The sequence below is a fragment of the Gobio gobio genome (genome assembly GCF_949357685.1).
Source record: "Gobio gobio genome assembly, chromosome: 16".
NCBI lineage: Eukaryota > Metazoa > Chordata > Actinopteri > Cypriniformes > Gobionidae > Gobio > Gobio gobio.
In genome coordinates, this window is record NC_137109.1 from 14,325,594 (window position 1) to 14,343,802 (window position 18,209).

At 39.9% G+C, this 18,209-nt stretch overlaps 1 protein-coding gene across 4 annotated transcripts in view; it reads left to right on the forward strand.

Moving 5' to 3' along the window:
- The window catches only part of wfs1b (Wolfram syndrome 1b (wolframin)), a 33,874-nt gene extending 27,882 nt beyond the window's left edge, over positions 1-5,992 (forward strand). For all 4 annotated transcript variants that reach the window (XM_079839770.1, XM_079839768.1, XM_079839769.1 and 1 more), the window contains 3 exons: positions 298-375; positions 478-635; positions 3,114-5,992. In XM_079839770.1, coding sequence (XP_079695896.1) covers positions 298-375; positions 478-635; positions 3,114-4,946 — 2,069 coding nt within the window. In that variant the 3' untranslated portion in view covers positions 4,947-5,992. The remainder of the gene's footprint in view (positions 1-297; positions 376-477; positions 636-3,113) is intronic.
- Positions 5,993-18,209: the final 12,217 nt, after the last annotated feature.

The following is an 18,209-nucleotide window of genomic DNA, read 5'->3' on the forward strand; positions in this document are numbered from 1 at the left end:
TTGTGCGTACGCAACGTTTATAAATGAGGCCCCGGGGCTTGGAACTATACTCTAATTACTATTTTGAAAATTATAACACGTTAAATTACTCTGTTACTAAAAAATAAATCAAATTAACGCGTTACTAAGTAATGCATTACTGCCCAACACTATTCTCAACCTGTATGCTGTTATTGTTTTTCTGTGGCACTCCAAATTAACAAATTAAGAATCTTCATGCAGTTATTTTCCATAAATCAACAGGGTCGACTATAACTATCTTTAGAACATATGTTGTGTGTCCTGCTCCTCCTCTAGATGGTGCTCCCAGCAGCCCTCTCTCAAGCCCAGCACAGAAACAAAGAAAAGTTTTGGAGAGTTTGGTCACAAGAGATGGTGAATTCATTGTGTTATCTTTCCTATCATTGTGTTTTAGACTCTTACATATGTGGTAATATGAATATAATAACCTGAATCTGTGTATTTTTGCTTTGGCAGGGGCTGACTATGTAGGTGTAGAAGAGTTTGTTGAGAATACTAAACAATATGCTGAGGGTATTTCACCAACACCTGCCATGGAAGCAGCAGAGGATGATGATGATGATGATCATGAAGGGCCAGTAAAGAACCCAGATGAACTGCCTTTGCATCAGAAGGTGTTATTATTATTTCTAATAATTCTGAGATGCTCTTCATGGGCAATTACACACAGGATGTTGGCTAATGTGCTGATACGTGAATAAGAACATACAATATAAAACACGTATGCACTGGGTAAAATGATAAACCTTCAAATAGAAAGAAAAAGCTGCTTATACAATCATCAAAAACACTTGAATTTGCACCACATTTAATTTAATGTCTGTGATAATGCACACATTTGGCATGTTCAACATCATCAGTGCTGTATGTAAGTTTTTTTTACTGTACTAAAGCATAAAAATACCATAGTATGTTTGCAGATATTTAGGAAACATGCTGATTTCACATACTCGTTTCTCTGAAAAACAATGCTACTGCCAGTTATTTTACTTTGAAATGTGTGTTCCGTGTCAATAACGCACATTGCCAATTTGCCCAATAGTATATTAACACCACAGGTTGCCAGTTGGCGGAAAACACAGCATATTGCAGCCATGTTAGCCAGCAAACAAACTTGGGCAGAGATCACAGACTTTACCCGACCTAAAAAGCCTCGGCATCCATCTAAAAATCTAAAAAAGCACATTAAATGCGGATTATCAACTCATCAACTTACGTTAAACATTAAGTTTCCGTCAACTTACGGAAACTTAAGTTTCCTCTCCTTCCATTGTAAATTGCGCTCGTTCCTGTTCCGTGTCCTCAAACTGGCAACCCACGTGAGCATCGGAGGGGGCGGGGCAAACAATATTTTGAATTTGGACTGCAGTACCTATTTCAAACACTAGCTGTTATGCTTACATTCAGCATATTTAAGAGTGTTTTCTATAAATAATGGTTATGTACACTACAGATTATAAGTTAACGTACAATATGAAGTTGTAATGAAGAGTCTTATCTCTATTTTCTGTACATGTTCTTACCTAAAAGTAGGCCACATGTACATGATATTTGGAGTTCTCTGTTCTGCGGAATTAATGTAATGAGTAATTGTTTGTCAGTTTTAATGGGATAGTTCATCTAAAAATGAAAATTATGTCATTATTTACTCAACCTCATGTTGTTCAAAACTCAAACGCTTCCGTTCATCTTCGAAACACAAATTAAGATATTTTTAATAGGGATGCTCTGATCGATTGGTTGCAGATCAAGATTGGCTGATTTTACATTCTATGACTCGAATGGGATTCACTAAATTTGGCTGATTTTACGTATCGATCGCAATTTGATGAGGTAAACCCGTAAAAAGTTGCCAATGAAAAATGTAAACGGGATACAGATGAGGCTTTTGCACCACGTTCTGCTTTGTAACTTTGCTAATCATTAGTAAACCAGTAAATAACATCTTTATTTAGAGTGGTTTGTCTCAATTCAAATTAGCCCACACACAACATAACATTATGTGTAGATCTTGAGAAAATCCTCACAGCGTGACATGACATGCTGCATGGCTAAAGCTATCGAACTTCTGAGATCCGATCATGAACAGTGTTTTCTAACGTCCCAAATGGCACACTTATTGTCTGTGGACTTAAAATGGCTGCTCCCTGCACGTGTCCGGTAAGTCCATGAGACCATAGGGTGTCCCATTTGCCATTTTAGGTGTCAGAAGGGTGCTTGTAGTGGTTAGTTGAGTTAACTTTAAATCACGTGAAATCATTAAAAGGCGTGGAATCATCATCATCATGATAGGCTGATACCGGTCCTGATCCAGATCATTCAATCTTTATATAAGTGATATGTAAGCTCTCTGTTGGCTGTCACTTTTAACCCATTACACCCTGAAGGCATTTTTAACGATTTCACGTGATTTAAAGTTAACTCAACTAACCACTACAAGCACCCTTCTGACACCTAAAATGGCAAATGGGACACGGTATGGTCTCATGAACTTAACGGACACGTGCAGGCAGCAGCCACAGGCATTTAAGTCCACAGACCATAAGTCGTTATGGTTGTTCCAGACTCAAACGGTATTTGTATCGGCTGCAAAAATCCTGATTGGAGTATCACTAATATTTTATTTCTCTCATCATTTAGTCAATCATTAAGTCAATGTAGCACTAAATTTTCAAGCATCAAAAAGTGGTTAAATACATTGTAAAAGTAAACCATATGAATTGAATGTTTTAATCCAGGTCTACTGAAGTGACACGTTGCTTTATGGTTTATTCACATGCTCTGTATGTTAAATCATGTATGTTGTATGTTGATCAGTGCTTACATCAAATATGGTCAACGAAATCTCAAAAGGGCTTGCCGGTTGAAAACAAGGATTTTCTTTGGATAGGCAAAAATTATGAGAGAATAATAAAAATATCTTTGTTTGTGTTTTGAAGATGAACAAAAGCATTAACATTTTTGGTGAACTATCCCTTTAACGAGTATTCTTGAAAATTGGCATCCTACTAGCAGCTCACCATGTTTTGAGACACAGCCAATACTGTACTACATATTATTTTTGACTAAATTAATTTTCTTCATACTTACAGGTTTTGAAGTTTCCACTTCATGCAGTGTTGGAGGTGAAAGAGGTGTTGATTGACTGGGCGTCCCGTGCGGGCATGCAGTGGATTAGTGCCCTCATACCTACTCATCACGTCAATACCCTCATCTTCTTCTTCATCATCTCCAACCTAACCCTGGATTTCTTTGTCCTTGTCATTCCTCTCATTATATTCTACCTCTCTTTTGTGTCAATGGTAATCTGTACTCTCAGAGTCTTTCAAAACAGCAAGGCATGGGAGAACTTTCGAGCGTTGACAGCCATGTTGTCTCATTTTGAGCCAGGGATAGACCTTGAGCAGGCAGAGTCAAACTTCACATGGAACCACCTTGAGCCATACTTCTGCTTCCTCCTTTCTTCACTTTTCCTCATCCTTTCATCTCCAATGGCAGACAAGTCCTGGTTGCCATGTTCTGAACTGGCTATGGTTGCAGTCTTCTTCACTGTGAGCAGCTACTTAAGCTTGCGACCAGCAGCGCAGCAGCATGCCAAACTTGCTCTGCTCTCCCAGGTTGCCTCTGCCATTTCTGCATTCATGAATCTGTTGCTGGGAGGCTGGGTGGGTCGTATAGTTGGTGGCGTTTGGTTCAACATGCACCTAGGCGACTGGTTGGTACTGCATGTGGGTGTGCCTTGTTTTCTGTATCTCTACCTTCTTTATCTGTGTACTCGTATGGCCACAGCAGGTGGTGCACGTGGCATCTACTGTGTGCTGCTGCCCTACCTGGTGTGCTTCATCTGGTGTGAACTGTCCGTCATGCTGTTGCAAGAGTCTACCGCATTGGGGCTAATGCGCACAGCTGTGGGCTACCTCCTTTTCTTCTTCGCTTTGCCGGTGCTTTCGCTGGCTCTAGCAGCCGTAATGCTGGTCCAGCTGGTGCAGTGGTTCCTTGCCCTGGAACTGACCAAAATGGTTGTAACAATGTGTGTTTGCGTGCTTCCTGTCTTGCTACGCTGGTGGACACGTTTTAGCGTGTCGCCCTGGGCAGTGCTGCGCTTTATGCGGCGTAGCAGCGTGGTCAAGTTGATCCTTGTGTGGATTTCAGCTCTGGTGCTCTTCAGCTGGTTCTACGTGTACCGTTCTGAGGGGATGAAGGTATACAACTCCACCCTGACTTGGCAGGAGTACAGTGACCTGTGTGGCCCTCGTGCCTGGAAGGAGCGTAACATGGCACACACCCAGATCCTCTGCAGCCACTTGGAGGGACACCGGGTGACGTGGGAGGGTCGGTTTAAGTACGTTCGTGTCACTGAGATCGAGAATGGAGCACAAGCTGTCATCAACCTTCTCCCAGTCTTTATAGCAGACTGGGTCAGATGTCTATATGGCGAGGAGTACCCTACCTGTGACGAGACCCAGCTGGGACCCGCTGAACCGTTGTGTCAGCTCAAGGCGCTTGCAAAGCATAAGTGCCATGTCAAACGTTTTGACCACTACAAGTTTGAAGTGACCGTGGGGATGCCACAGAAGGGGCGCAATGGGGCACAAGATTTCGATGATGCCACCAAAGACATTGTGCTTCGGGCTAGTAGCGAATTCAGACATGTCCTACTGGCACTCAGTTCAGGCAGTGTGGTGGAGTTCAGCACCGTACTTGAAGGTAGACTGGGCAGCAAATGGCCAGTGTTTGAACTCAAAGCCTTGCACTGCAAGACATGTGCCTCCCCGCTTATACCAATACGACGACAGGTCAAGATCGAGCAGGACTGGAGGGTTAATGCCCGAAATGCCTTTGCTTTCGCCTTCAATTTCCTTTTCCACCCTCTGCTTTCGGCTGAGGTAGACATTGCTGTAGCTACTACAGGAGTATCTGTGTGAAGCTAGTGGATATTGGCATACGCTTCAGTGTTAGAAAATGAAACTGTTGAGATTTGATAAAGTGCTTTTGATAAAAGCGCTATTAAAAGGTTTTATGTATGAAGGTGATCAAAGATGCGAGAAGAGCCTTCTGTACATCTGTGATTTTAATCTCAGTTATGGGGACCTATCTACATATGCAGTGCTATGGGTCCCCAGGACCAGGATTGAAAACCACTGCTGTATGTGCTACAGCATGTGGTGTCCAACCCTGCTCCTGGAGAGCCACCTTCCGTTTAACTCCAACACACCTGCCTGGAAGATTGAAGTAATCCTGAAGACCTTCATTAGCTGGTTCAAGTGTTTAATCAGGGTTGATGCTAAACTTTGCATGAAAGGGGCTCTACAGGGGCAGGATTGAACAACCTGGTGCTACAGCAATCAAATACAATACAATACCATACCACTACAAGCCCTTAACTATTTCATAAAACTGAATCAAATGTTAAGGAATACAAATCTTGTGGGGAAATTCAAAGCCATGTGTAAATTTCTAAAAAGTCTTTGCATCTGGACCAACTCGTTTTTTTGCAGTGAGAGGTTACATCCACTGATTTTCCCCTGTTTTATTTATTTTATAGGGCTTTTAAATGTTTGATATGATGTCTAATTTAGTTTATGTTTTGTAAGATAATGCATTACTACTGGGGTGTGTGCATATGTGTCTTGGTGTTGTTATTATTATTGATGCCTTAGATTGGTTCAAACTTGTCTTTTGAAGATTTAGGTAACTTGAACTTTTGAAAATGATGAGTGACTTTTCTGTGAAAATACTGTATATCTGTATAATAGAGATTTTTCTTGGACTGGTTGAAAGATCTGTTTATTTTAAATAATTTGGGGTAACTTATTATTGTCATATATATATCGATTAATAAGATCTGTTTGAGATTAGTTGACATTTCAAACATTAAACATTGCTGAACAGATGTTTGATGGCTTGTGGCTGCATTGAAGCCTACAGTCTGACCACTACATTGCACAATATTAAAACGCTGTACATAGTGATTGAATTTGTCCTGTGTGATAATCAGCACTTTTATAAATTTCATTGGTGGTATTATATGTGAATGTTCCACCACTGCATTAGATAACAGTGAATAATGAAGTGGCACTCATCACTTATCATTCCTATACAACCAAAGAGAAACCACCCACACATGCCTGTATATCCACTGTGTTATCTTCATTTACACACAAACTGCCTGGTTTTGCCTTTCTGTCCTTTTACGATTCTAAGGTTGGGAAGGCTGCGTTTTCCACAGGTTGCATTTGTTGGCTGCATACGTCATTGAGGCTATCAGTAAAGTGAAATGGCATTAGCCTACATTCTGAAGTCATAATGAACAATTTATGCTTCGCAAGGAATGGTTACTTTTATGAAATCCGACATTTCTGAACACGTGGCTTACAAATGCGACCTCCGGAGGTTGCAGCCTTGGAAATGAGACAAAGGACACAGCTCATTTTCCACCTTAATCACCTTATTCTGCAACGTAGAAGTAAGCTATTTTTTGTGAATGTGCGAGATTTCTGATTCATAAGTCGCTATAGGAAAATAACGAGAATAACAAAGTAACAATAAACGGTAACTAATTGTGCTACAAACAAGATAGTCTAACTGCAGAACCATGCATACGTCACAACGGTCTGAGGACAACAACGCCACGCCAACAGTCTCATGCCGGAAGTGGGCATACCAAATTTATCTTTGTAGTCACTGCTCCATTTGGAGCATTTTAAAAAGTTTAAAACCATGTCAAGTTTTTTCTTAAAATTGAAAATATTCATATCATGAACACACACACATGAAGCGCCCCCTACCTGTCTTTACTGTAATTAAGTAGGACAGCGCTCCAGATTCAAGGCCAATTTATACTTCTGCGTCGAGTGCACGCAGAAGGTACGGCGTACCATACGCATAGACGCGTTGGATACGCCGTAACCTGACGCGCACCTCTCCAAAAATGTAACAACGCGTCAATTCTACGCAGACCGCAAACGCTGTGATTGGTCTGCCAGAACCTCTCCCGCCTCAGGTCAATAAATAAATAAATATGCGATAGGAGTGTGCAGGGCTCCAGACTAACTTTTTTCACTAGGAGCACAGTGGCCCCCAACTGAAAATTTTAGGGGCACAACCAGAAATTTTAGGGGCGCACACCGTAAATCAACATGCTAACCAAATCTACTAATTTCCACTGTATTACTAATAGGGATCGGTATCGTTAAGGTTTTAATGGTATTACTACTATTATTACTACTACTACTAGTATTACTACTCTTACTAGATTATTATTGTTACTCTTACTTACCTATACTGCTTATCGATCCGGTACTTTAACAGTATTCTTATCGGTTCTTTTTATTATACTTTAAATATTTTTTTTTTTTTATAAAAAAAATAAACACAATTAAGAACATAATTAACATGGCTTTATAATCTGAAAAGTAAAATATCTATAGCAAAAGAAACCGCAAAGTTTGAACAAAAATATAAAACATCTATTTGTAAATGGACCAGTGTGCAGTCATTCGGAAGGTCTGCTAACATTAATATTACAGTAAAGAACAAACCTACAAATAAATCTAATAAAGTAATGAAATGTAAAATAACACTGCATAGTTTTCACTGTATAAATTGATAGATTAATGCTTATAAAAGCTTATAAAAGTTATTAATTCAAGAGATGTGAATATTTTCTATTTGCCTTTTGTTCGATTCGAATTAATGGCTCAATCGTCAGCAGGTTTATTAGACGCTGCCCCTTTAAGACCGATCGAATGTAGAACTAATAATATCATATTCTCCTATTTCTCCAAACTATTTACGCACATTTAATATATAAACTGTTAAAATAACTACTCTCCAATCCGGTCATTTTGACACCGGCTATTTGTTGTTTATTTGATGGTTTAGACGCGCACACGAAGCCTAAAATATTAAGTGCAAATCGGTCCATTTCGCAGCACACACATATAAGCCGTCTTGAAGTTGGAAACAGCGTATCTTGCGCGGATTTTTGTGCATTTAATAGCTCTTTATTATCAAACACATCCCGCAGTTTACAACAATCACTGATTCTGAGTTAAGTTTAGGTTTAAGGAGAAATGACAGCGCAGCTGCGAAGGGAAGGATGAGCTCGACAAACACGGCTATAGGAATAGTTTTACCTCATACCATCTTTTTATAATTCTTAGAAGCCAAAATCGAAAATAAAATTAGATTAATATCACAGCACATCCCTAAAGTTTAAGCAGACTAAACTTTTGTATAGTTCTCTTGGCCATCGTCACTCATTAAGCTGACTGTGGTGTTGTGTTCGCTGTAGCTCCACGTGCTCTAGCTCTCTCTCTCTCTCTCTCTCTCTCTCTCTCTTCTGGATTGCGAATGGCAAAAATGCATCACGGACAAATGGTTTAATCTCATATAGAAACGGCTGGCAAAGATAGAATTTGCCAGACATAACGTCTATCGATTATAATTAGTAAGTGTATTTTCTTAATTTCTCCAGTACCGACAGCAGGCAAATTTACTGGTCGCACATGTGCGACTGGATGTAAAATTCAGTCGCACACTCTCAAATTTTAGTCGCAAAATGCGACCATTTAGTCGCACTCTGGAGCCCTGGTGTGTGTGTATCAAGAAATGGGATGATCCTTACGTACGGTGGCCCAGTAGTGCACAACACAACAAAATTTAAAAAGCATACATAAGTTCACAACACAACGAAATAAATCCACAACACAACGGAATGAAACCATAACACAACGAAATCAAGACACAACACAACGAAATCAAGTCACAACACAACGAAATCAAGTCACAACACAAAGCAAAATCCACAACACAACGAAAAGTCCACAACACAACGAAATAAATCCACAACACAACGAAATCAAGCCACAACACAAAGAAAAATCCACAACACAACAAAATCAAGCCACAACACAACGAAAAATCCACAACACAACGAAAAGTCCACAACACAACGAAATAGCCACAACACAACAGAAATGCTCCCGACCACTAGGGGACTCTCGGAGTGCGGTAAAGTTAGTTTTCCTTGCCTTGTTCTATATAGATTCGCCAATCTCACAAATATTTAAACACTACGATCAGTTTTAAGTGTGCAGTTGTATATCGACATGAAATATCAATTAAAAATCACTTACGTGCATAATAGCTGCATATTTATACTCGAGAACGCTTTGACCCGCTGCCTCGGCGCTAAGGGAGCGTCTGCCAATTCCAGTGGTCGGGAGCATTTCCGTTGTGTTGTGGACTTTTCTTTGTGTTGTGGCTTGATTTCGTTGTGTTGTGGCTTGATTTCGTTGTGTTGTGGATTTATTTCGTTGTGTTGTGAACTTATGTATGCTTTTTAAATTTCGTTGTGTTGTGCACTACTGGGCCACCGTACTTACGTCTGCTATAACACAATATTTTGTAGTCCAGCGATTCATAAATACATAGATCCGCTGTGAATGAAGTCTCCGCAATAGCAATCGATTGCTCGAGCCACCGCTACTGAAAACAGCGCCACGAGCTCTGCTTGATTTCACAAACGCATTCCAGCGCCAGATCACCTTATTTAACTTTACTAATCAACTAGAGATGCTTAATTTGTATTAGATACAACAACTCAAGCTGCAAGAAAAGCCGCTCTCTCACTGCTGCTGATAATCCGACATGAATGTACACATTCTACACAACAAGCTGCTTCTTCTTCGGCTCTTGTCTTGATTACACCAACATGTCCGAGGACACTGCCTCCTAGCGTCTGCATGTGTATACGCAGAAGTATAAATTGGCCTTCATTAGCCAAATGCCTACAGATGTTGAAGTTAGGCCCCTCTGAAGTCACAATGAAATAGGCTACTGTTCTTTTAGAAAGTTACTTAGAATTAAACTCTATATGCACCCAAGATAAACTGGTAATTATAAAAGCTATAGAAAGAATAAAACTCTGGTAAGAATAACAAAATGTAAATGATTTAATTAGAAATAGAAAATCAAAAAATAGATAAAATATAGATGAATATAGAATGTGAAGTAATTCACACTATCACATTCTATAATTCACCAAAGGAACACGATCACACTGATAAAACAATATACCAGGTAATATAAATGACTGAAGTTGTCAATGTCACAAAACCACTCAAAGGGACAGGGTTAAAGCAGCACTAGGTAACTTTTCAACCTTCATAATATATTTTCAAGACTCTTGTGATGATACATCGACTTACAATAGGTTGAATGACACGTCTGCCATAGCCTGACGGGGTCTGTATCGTTTTTAATCGTACTTTTAAACTTCGGGTTTCGGGTAACCCGAGAAAAAAAAGAACTACAAAATTCGACTGCTTTACGGCATATACGTCACTTCCACCATCACCCCCACTTCCTTAAATTCGGACGTGCGAGTGTTAGCCTATGTAAGCCTATGTCTAAACGGCGTGTACAAGTTTGGTAGGGGCTACATTCTCGCAAGTAAATACATAAGATGTACAAAATCATATTTTAGGATACTGTAACGCGTGTGTCCGGGTGAAAAATACAGATAGCTCACTCAACGCAACTGGAGTCGATGCAAACACGGAGGCGATTGACATCAAATAGCCCGCACTTTATTCCCCGCGGAACCCCCACGAGAGTCCGGCACAAACTTCACTTCAGTCCACAGCATTACCCAACAAAACAAAAATAAATGATTGTTTGCAACAGAAGACAGAAAATAATCCGCACACATGGGAGCTCGAGGCGCAGTGTTCACACACACACACACACACACACACACACACACACACACACACACACACACACACACACACACACACACACACACACACACACACACACACACACACACACACACACACACACACACACAGACAGAACGCAGGTGCTCCAACCGGGGCGAACGCTCTTAAAGGGGCCACACTATTTTCCTACTCGTTACAATACCTAACATGTCTGTGATATTTGTTTATTTGTCTTGCCTCAAGCTAAAATGCAAATCGATTTTTCAAATTTGAAGATTCATCTATGGTAGCTTGATATTATATTGACGATATATGGTTATTGCCTACCACTCAAACATTGAATTGAAGTATCATATAGATTCTGTAAAACGGTATCCAATAGACTAGACTACTATAATGACGCTGGCTTGTAAACGTGAGCATCGCGATCATTTGGCGTTTGAAAAAAAAATTAAACCCATGAAATTATATTCATATGACATGCTGAAACATATGCCACTGTACCTGGGATGAAGACATTTCACACGCGACGCAAGCAGAACACCTGCATGTGAACTCCATAGACAGGTGAACTCCTCCTGCAGTGTTCAGGGCTATCATAGCTGTCATGCAACAAATGCACGTGCAATGCATCCCCTGATGCAGGATGACAGTTTACGACAGTAGTAGAGGACAATACTGTTTCCCAACTGTAGGGGGAGCCCGAGAGCAAAAGTTACCTAGTGCTGCTTTAATACACAGTGGCGCCTCCAGAAATTTTTTATAGGGGTGGCCAGATGGGGCCACTTAAAATCTTGGGTTGGCACACCAAAACTAGAAACCATAATTTCAGAATTTTATTCTACTGGTGTAATAAACCGGCCTGTAGAAAACTATCAGAAAGACTTAAGGAAACTCCTACTAATATACTTTGGTTTATTGTGTTATATTTAATGTTACTAATTATATAATGTGCATAGACTAATAACAGTACAGTTAACATTTTGAGTTGCACAACAATTCTGTTTTATTTTGCAATTATATTTGGCATAAGGTGTACATTTACCGCAAACAAAACAGTTACTGGGGAAAAGCAGATACTGGCAGATGCAAATAAAAGCAAGGACAGAAACAATCACATATTTGCTTTATGTAACAGGACTTTCCCAACAGGGATCAATAGCCTGATTCTGATTACCAGGCTATACAGTATGTGTAAGAAACCTTTATATCTTTGCTTAATGTAAAACCAAAAATAATTATTACTGTTAAAAAAAGAACTTCCCAACAGGCAGGGATCAATAGTCTCTGATTCTGATTACCAGGCTTCAGAATAGCTTTATTCGCCTGTTGCTATGTTTTTTGGCAAACACATCCACAAAGTCATCAAGATTTATGGCCCTAGCCCTTCTTGATTCTACACTCAGCACACCCAAATTGCTTAAACGCTCATCAGTCATAGTACTTCTCAAGGCAGTTTTGATTAACTTTAGCTTAGAAAAACTGCGCTCACAGGATGCAGTGCTCACGGGTAGTGCAAGTGCAATTTTGCACAGTTTAAACATTTGGTGGAAGACCTCCTTAAATGGCTCCAGAAAGACAGTGAGCTCTATTAATGTCTTTGGTGTTTCCTGACCACTACTTTGCTTCCTCTCAAGAATGCGCTTAAGCTGAGGGATCTCATATTGTAGATCCTCAGTACTGCAGTTGTATTGTGAGGCAAATGGAAACACTACATCTTTCTCACAAAATATGGCACTGCACGGATTCAAGGCCTGTATCCCTTTCATTATGACACAATTTTCTTTAGAAAATCTTCTCTTCACCTCAGAGAGAAGCACATCAATAATTGGAATGAATGAACCTGTCCGAAAGGACTCTTTCTCTGTTCTCTCTTGTCTTTGAACTATTGGAGTGAACAAGTAATGCCCTTCAAGCAAAGAGCTTGGTCTGACCTGACGACCTGAAGGTGAGGCACTGATGTTGCATTGCTCAGTAAGAGTTAAAGTATTGTCCCAGATGTCATTAAAGAGAGAGCCCTCTCTGTAACTCTCCAATGTGTCAACAAGAGAGTCAACAAGTGTGACAGCTGTGCCCAAATCAAGTTGTGGGGACTGTACACCAAGAACACTGGTGAATGTTACAAGGAGGCTAACAAACTTGAGATCTATTTGGGCTAATAAACCTCTTGCCTCTACAGCTCTGTCACCATTTTGCTCTTCTGATATTTCTTTTAGTAGACGTATGATGGCTGGCAGTCTGTCTCTCACCGTCTTGCAAGCATTATACCTACATGCCCACCGTGTCTCTATCAGTCTTTGTAACTCTCTTGGGGCCCCCTGAAACATCTCCCTCTGTACCTCAAGCCATCTTTGGTGCACATATGACCCTGACACAAAAACATACAGTTTCTGCAAAAGAGAAAAGAAGCAATTAGCTTCAGGGATGCATTTCACACTGTCAACTAATACTAAATTTAAACAATGTGCATTGCAGTGCACATAAAAAGCTAATGGGGCCTCTGATTTTATGCGTGCTTGCACACCTGTGTGTTTTCCGCTCATGACTGAGGCTCCGTCATATGCTTGCCCTACAAGGTGGTTTTTGTAGTGAAGACCATGCTTCTGCAAAATTTGAATTATTTTCTGTGAAAGTGCTGCAGCATCAAGGCGCTGTGCGGCCTCAAAGGCAAGGAAGCTCTCACATACTGACCCATTGTAATAGTATCTTATTACAAAGGACATCTGTTCCTTTTTGCTTAGGTCTTTAGTCTCATCAACCAAAATGCTGAAAGCCTCACTTTGGGAAACTTCACTAGTTACTGAAGTGCGGACCATTTCAGCTAGACAATCAATTATTTCATTTTGTGTGTCATGCCCAAGATATGTTGCATTTCTTTGACTTGTCATTTTTCTTTTGACTGTGGGATTGTGTTTGGCTAGCAGTTCCATAATAGCGAGAAAGTTTCCTTTATTCTCACCTTCTGATTCTTTATGTGCGCTCTGTGCTATGTTCTGTGTAGCTGTGAGAAGCAGGGTTTCTCCAACAACTTTAATGTACTCCCTATTTTCCTTCACTAATTTATTGTATTCCGCATTTAAGGAGGCTGAGAGAGAGGATGTGCTTGCTGTGGATTTTTCATACTCTGCCCATGCTAACATTGCATTAGTATGTGCTTCAGATTTGGCATGACCTAAAAGTCCCCCATCTTTGAAGGTTGCCTTTTTCCAATGTTTGAACCCCTCTTCAGATGTAAATACTGAATCACCTGAGGAGGGGAGACTGAAGTGCCGGCAGGCATAACAGTAGGCAGAGTCTTTACTCTGAGAGTATTCCAGCCATTTATGTGTGTTGTACCAGTCTTTAGAGAAGCATCGTCTTCTGTCTCCTTGATAGGTACGAGGGAAAATTTTCAGATGTGGCTGCTTGGGCTGCTCTGCTCTTGACTGGGAGATATCTATAATGAAACAAGAGGCAAAATCAGTTATTCTGATATTAAAATAATAATGATAATTAAAGCTGCTAGCAGCGATGAAAGGGCCCTCGCACATGCACCGCCACCCGGTGGCCTCAGGAAAACAGTGAATAGTGGGCGACATGCATTTAAGCGGGTCAATATAGGAGAAATATGGCAAACTCACTTCAATGTGCCACACTTCTTTCTGCCTGCAGGTCGCGCTTCGACTATAACTGAATATTGCCATGTAGAGTTTTCAGGTCAGGACTATTATCAAACGTGAAGTTTGAGGCAGATCGGACATTGTATACCTGATTTACAACAACTTCCTGTTTAATGGCGTAAATCACATACAGTAGCACGTATCCACGTGTTGCAAGATTTATTGTGTTACTAGCATGTTTGGGATTTCATGGCATATTTAAAAGTGTTTCTGGGAATGAATGATAGTATAAAGCATGCCATTTCCTGTTGCCAGCAGGAGGCACTATGACTAACTGAATATTGGCATGTAGATGTGTTTAGGTCAGGACTCTTATCAAACATGTGAAGTTTGGGGCAGATCGGACATTGTATGCCTGACTTACAACAGCTTCCTGTGTCATGGCGAAACATCAGACTTTGTCAGGCCGCCTCGGACACGCCCTTCAGGGAAAACTCAAGATCTTCACAATATAACATCACCAAGGCCTTTAGATTAGACTGACCAAATATGATGTTGATCTGATTAAATCTCAATGAGGAGTTAATCACAGCGTAAAACATGCCATTTCCTGTTGCCCACAGGTGGCACTATGACTGTCACTGAATATTGGCATGTTGATGTCTTAGGCAAGGACTCTAATAAAACATGTGAAGTGTGGGGCAGATCAGACATTGTATGTCCGAGTTACAACAATGTCCTGTTTCATGGCGAAACAACTAAATTTCTGAGGCCGCCACGGACACGCCCTTCAGTGAAAACTCAAGATCTTCGCAATTTAACATTGCAAAGGCCTTAAGATTAGACTGACCAAATATGATGTTGATCTGATCAAATCTCTATGCGGAGTTGATTAAAGTACAACATCTGGAAATGGGAAAATTTGCAACAATTTAGTTAAGAAAAATCAAAATATCTCACTTCCTGTTGGTTTTCAGATTTCGTACCAAGAGTTTTTTTGTAGGTATTGGGCTGTTACATGTGTCTATCGAATTTCATACCTGTACGTGAAACGTAGCGGGAGGGGCACTTAGTTGAAATGTTGTAGGTGGCGCTATGGAGCCATTTTGCCACGCCTAATTCTGAAACTCATATGTAGATGTCTTCAGGCCAGGACTCTTATCAAACATGTGAAGTTTGGGGCAGATCGGACATTGTATGCCTGACTTACAACAGCTTCCTGTGTCATGGCGAAACATCAGACTTTGTCAGGCCACCACGGACACGCCCTTCAGGGAAAACTCAAGATCTTCACAATATAACATCACCAAGGCCTTTAGATTAGACTGACCAAATATGATGTTGATCTGGTTACATCTCAATGAGGAGTTAATCACAGCGTAAAACATGCCATTTCCTGTTGCCCACAGGTGGCGCTATGACTGTCACTGAATATTGCCATGTTGATGTTTTCAGGCAAGGACTCTAATAAAACATGTGAAGTTTGTGGCAGATCAGACATTGTATGTCCGAGTTACAACAACTTCCTTTTTCATGGCGAAACATCAGATTTGGCGAGACCGCCACGGACACGCCCTTCAGGGAAAACTCAAGATCTTCGCAATTTAACGTCGCAAAGGCCTTTAAATTAGACTGACCAAATTTGATGTTGATCTGATTAAATCTCTAGGAGGAGTTCGTTAAAGTACAACGTCTGGAAATGGCACATTTTGCAACAAAAAATTAAAAATATCTGACTTCCTGTTGGTTTTCAGATTTTGCACGTAGAGACTTTTTTGTAGGTATTGGGCTGTTACATGTGTATACCGAATTTCATAGCTCTACGTGAAACGTAGCGGGTGGGGCACTACGTTAGGTGGCGCTGTCGAGCCATTTTGCCACGCCTAATTCTGAATACCATAACAGACGTAAATTTTCGCAAATTTGGACGAGTTTTGAAAGTTTTGTGAGTTTTCGAGCGTGTTTAGGCCCCCAAAAAAGCGATTCATTTGGGAGAATAATAATAATTAAAGCTGCGAGCAGCGATGACGGGCCCAAGCCGGTGGCACCGCCACCCCGGTGGCATCAGTTTAACTGTGCACGGCAGGCAATAGGCATTTAAAATGGGAAAACATAAAAGGACTATGTCAAAGTCATCTGAATTCACCACATTAACTGCAGCAGTTGGTGCTGCTATGACCACAAACCACAACAGCCACATCTATGAGATCAATTAAATTTATATGAATTTCATGTCAGATTATGTCAAAGGTCAAATTGGAATGAGTTCAGAATACCATTCGAATGCTGATGTTGTTTTATTCTAACACTTCTCTTCATGTGTTTTTGAGCTACCTTAGCTACCGTTTGTGCACCAATCTTATGCACCATAAAACATGCTTTCATTTCAATATGGGTGGTCCAATAAATTTTTTTTAATAAAAAATGTATAAATGGAGCCAAATCACAGAAACTGCAAAGATGATTTTAATATCAGTGTCAGGTAAGAGTAAGATGCGTGTCTACATTTTATGGAAGTTTATTATAAATAGCCACTTTTATAAAATCATGTGAAATTTATGTTTTAATACATTTATATTATATCAGTAAATAATTAATTTAAAGACATGTGCATCATACGTGATCTTGGCAAACACATCACATGACGTTTTTATTTTAAGTGATAGTTATTTGTGATAGCCTATATGAAAGGGTTAAATTATGATCAAAAGAGAAAGGCACACACACACACACACACACACAATGATAGAGTGAGAGTGAGGGGGAGGGGAAGGACTGAGAGAAAGGCACACACACAAACTCACAGGGTGAGAGAGAGACCCCCCACACACACACACACACAGATAGAGAGGGGGAAGGGGAAAGACAGGCAGATGGCATTCCATAGACTTAATGGTTTGTATACTGTAAAAACTGTACATTCTATCCCCCTTCACTACCCCTAAGCCTACATATCGCGCACACACACACACACACACACACACACACACACACACACACACACACACACACACTACCCCTAAACCTACCATCACAGAAAACATTCTGCATTTTTACATTTTTTATTAAAAAATAGTTTAGTATGCTGTTAAAGCTATTTTTATTTACGGGGACACATGAAATGTCTTCATAAACCATGATTATGTTGTAATAAACACCCCTCCAACACACGCATTTCTGAGGCTTTGCCCATTTCCACTGACTGACATCTCTGATGTGTGTGTTGAGTTTCAAGCAATTTCAAGCATGCTAAGAGGAATTATACAAATATTCACGTTCAAACCAAAATATCTGACTTCCTGTTGGTCAGAGCTAATGACTGTAAAGTAAAAAATTAACTAATTAATCACATTTTTTTCTGTAATTAATCACGATTAATCGCAAGTTTTTAATATTTTAAGTTTGTAATATTTTGATATTGTAATAATTTCAGTTACTCTCCAAATTAATTTAGAAACAATTTAAAGACAGCATATTGTAAATATGTGTTGTATTGTCATTTTTTATGAATGAAGGCCAGTATCACTGATACTAAATTCTCTATGAAACATTAATGACGTTACATTACAGTATAACTGAAAGCTCCCAATTTCAACATTTATTAGTCTTTAAAAAACAACTTTTAATTTAAGTGAACTTAAAAAAATCTTTACATAAACCCAAAATAATAAATGTTATATTTACCCATGGCCTTCCCTGTTATACAGAAATGTAATAGTTATCAAACCTTCCTTAACTGCATAAATAATAAATGAAATATAGATGAATCATCATTAAAGCTACAATTTTCTCTGTTCCCGTTGTTCTTTGATGAACATTAATGACAGGCATCATCAGTGCTCCTGTCACTTTAAGAACA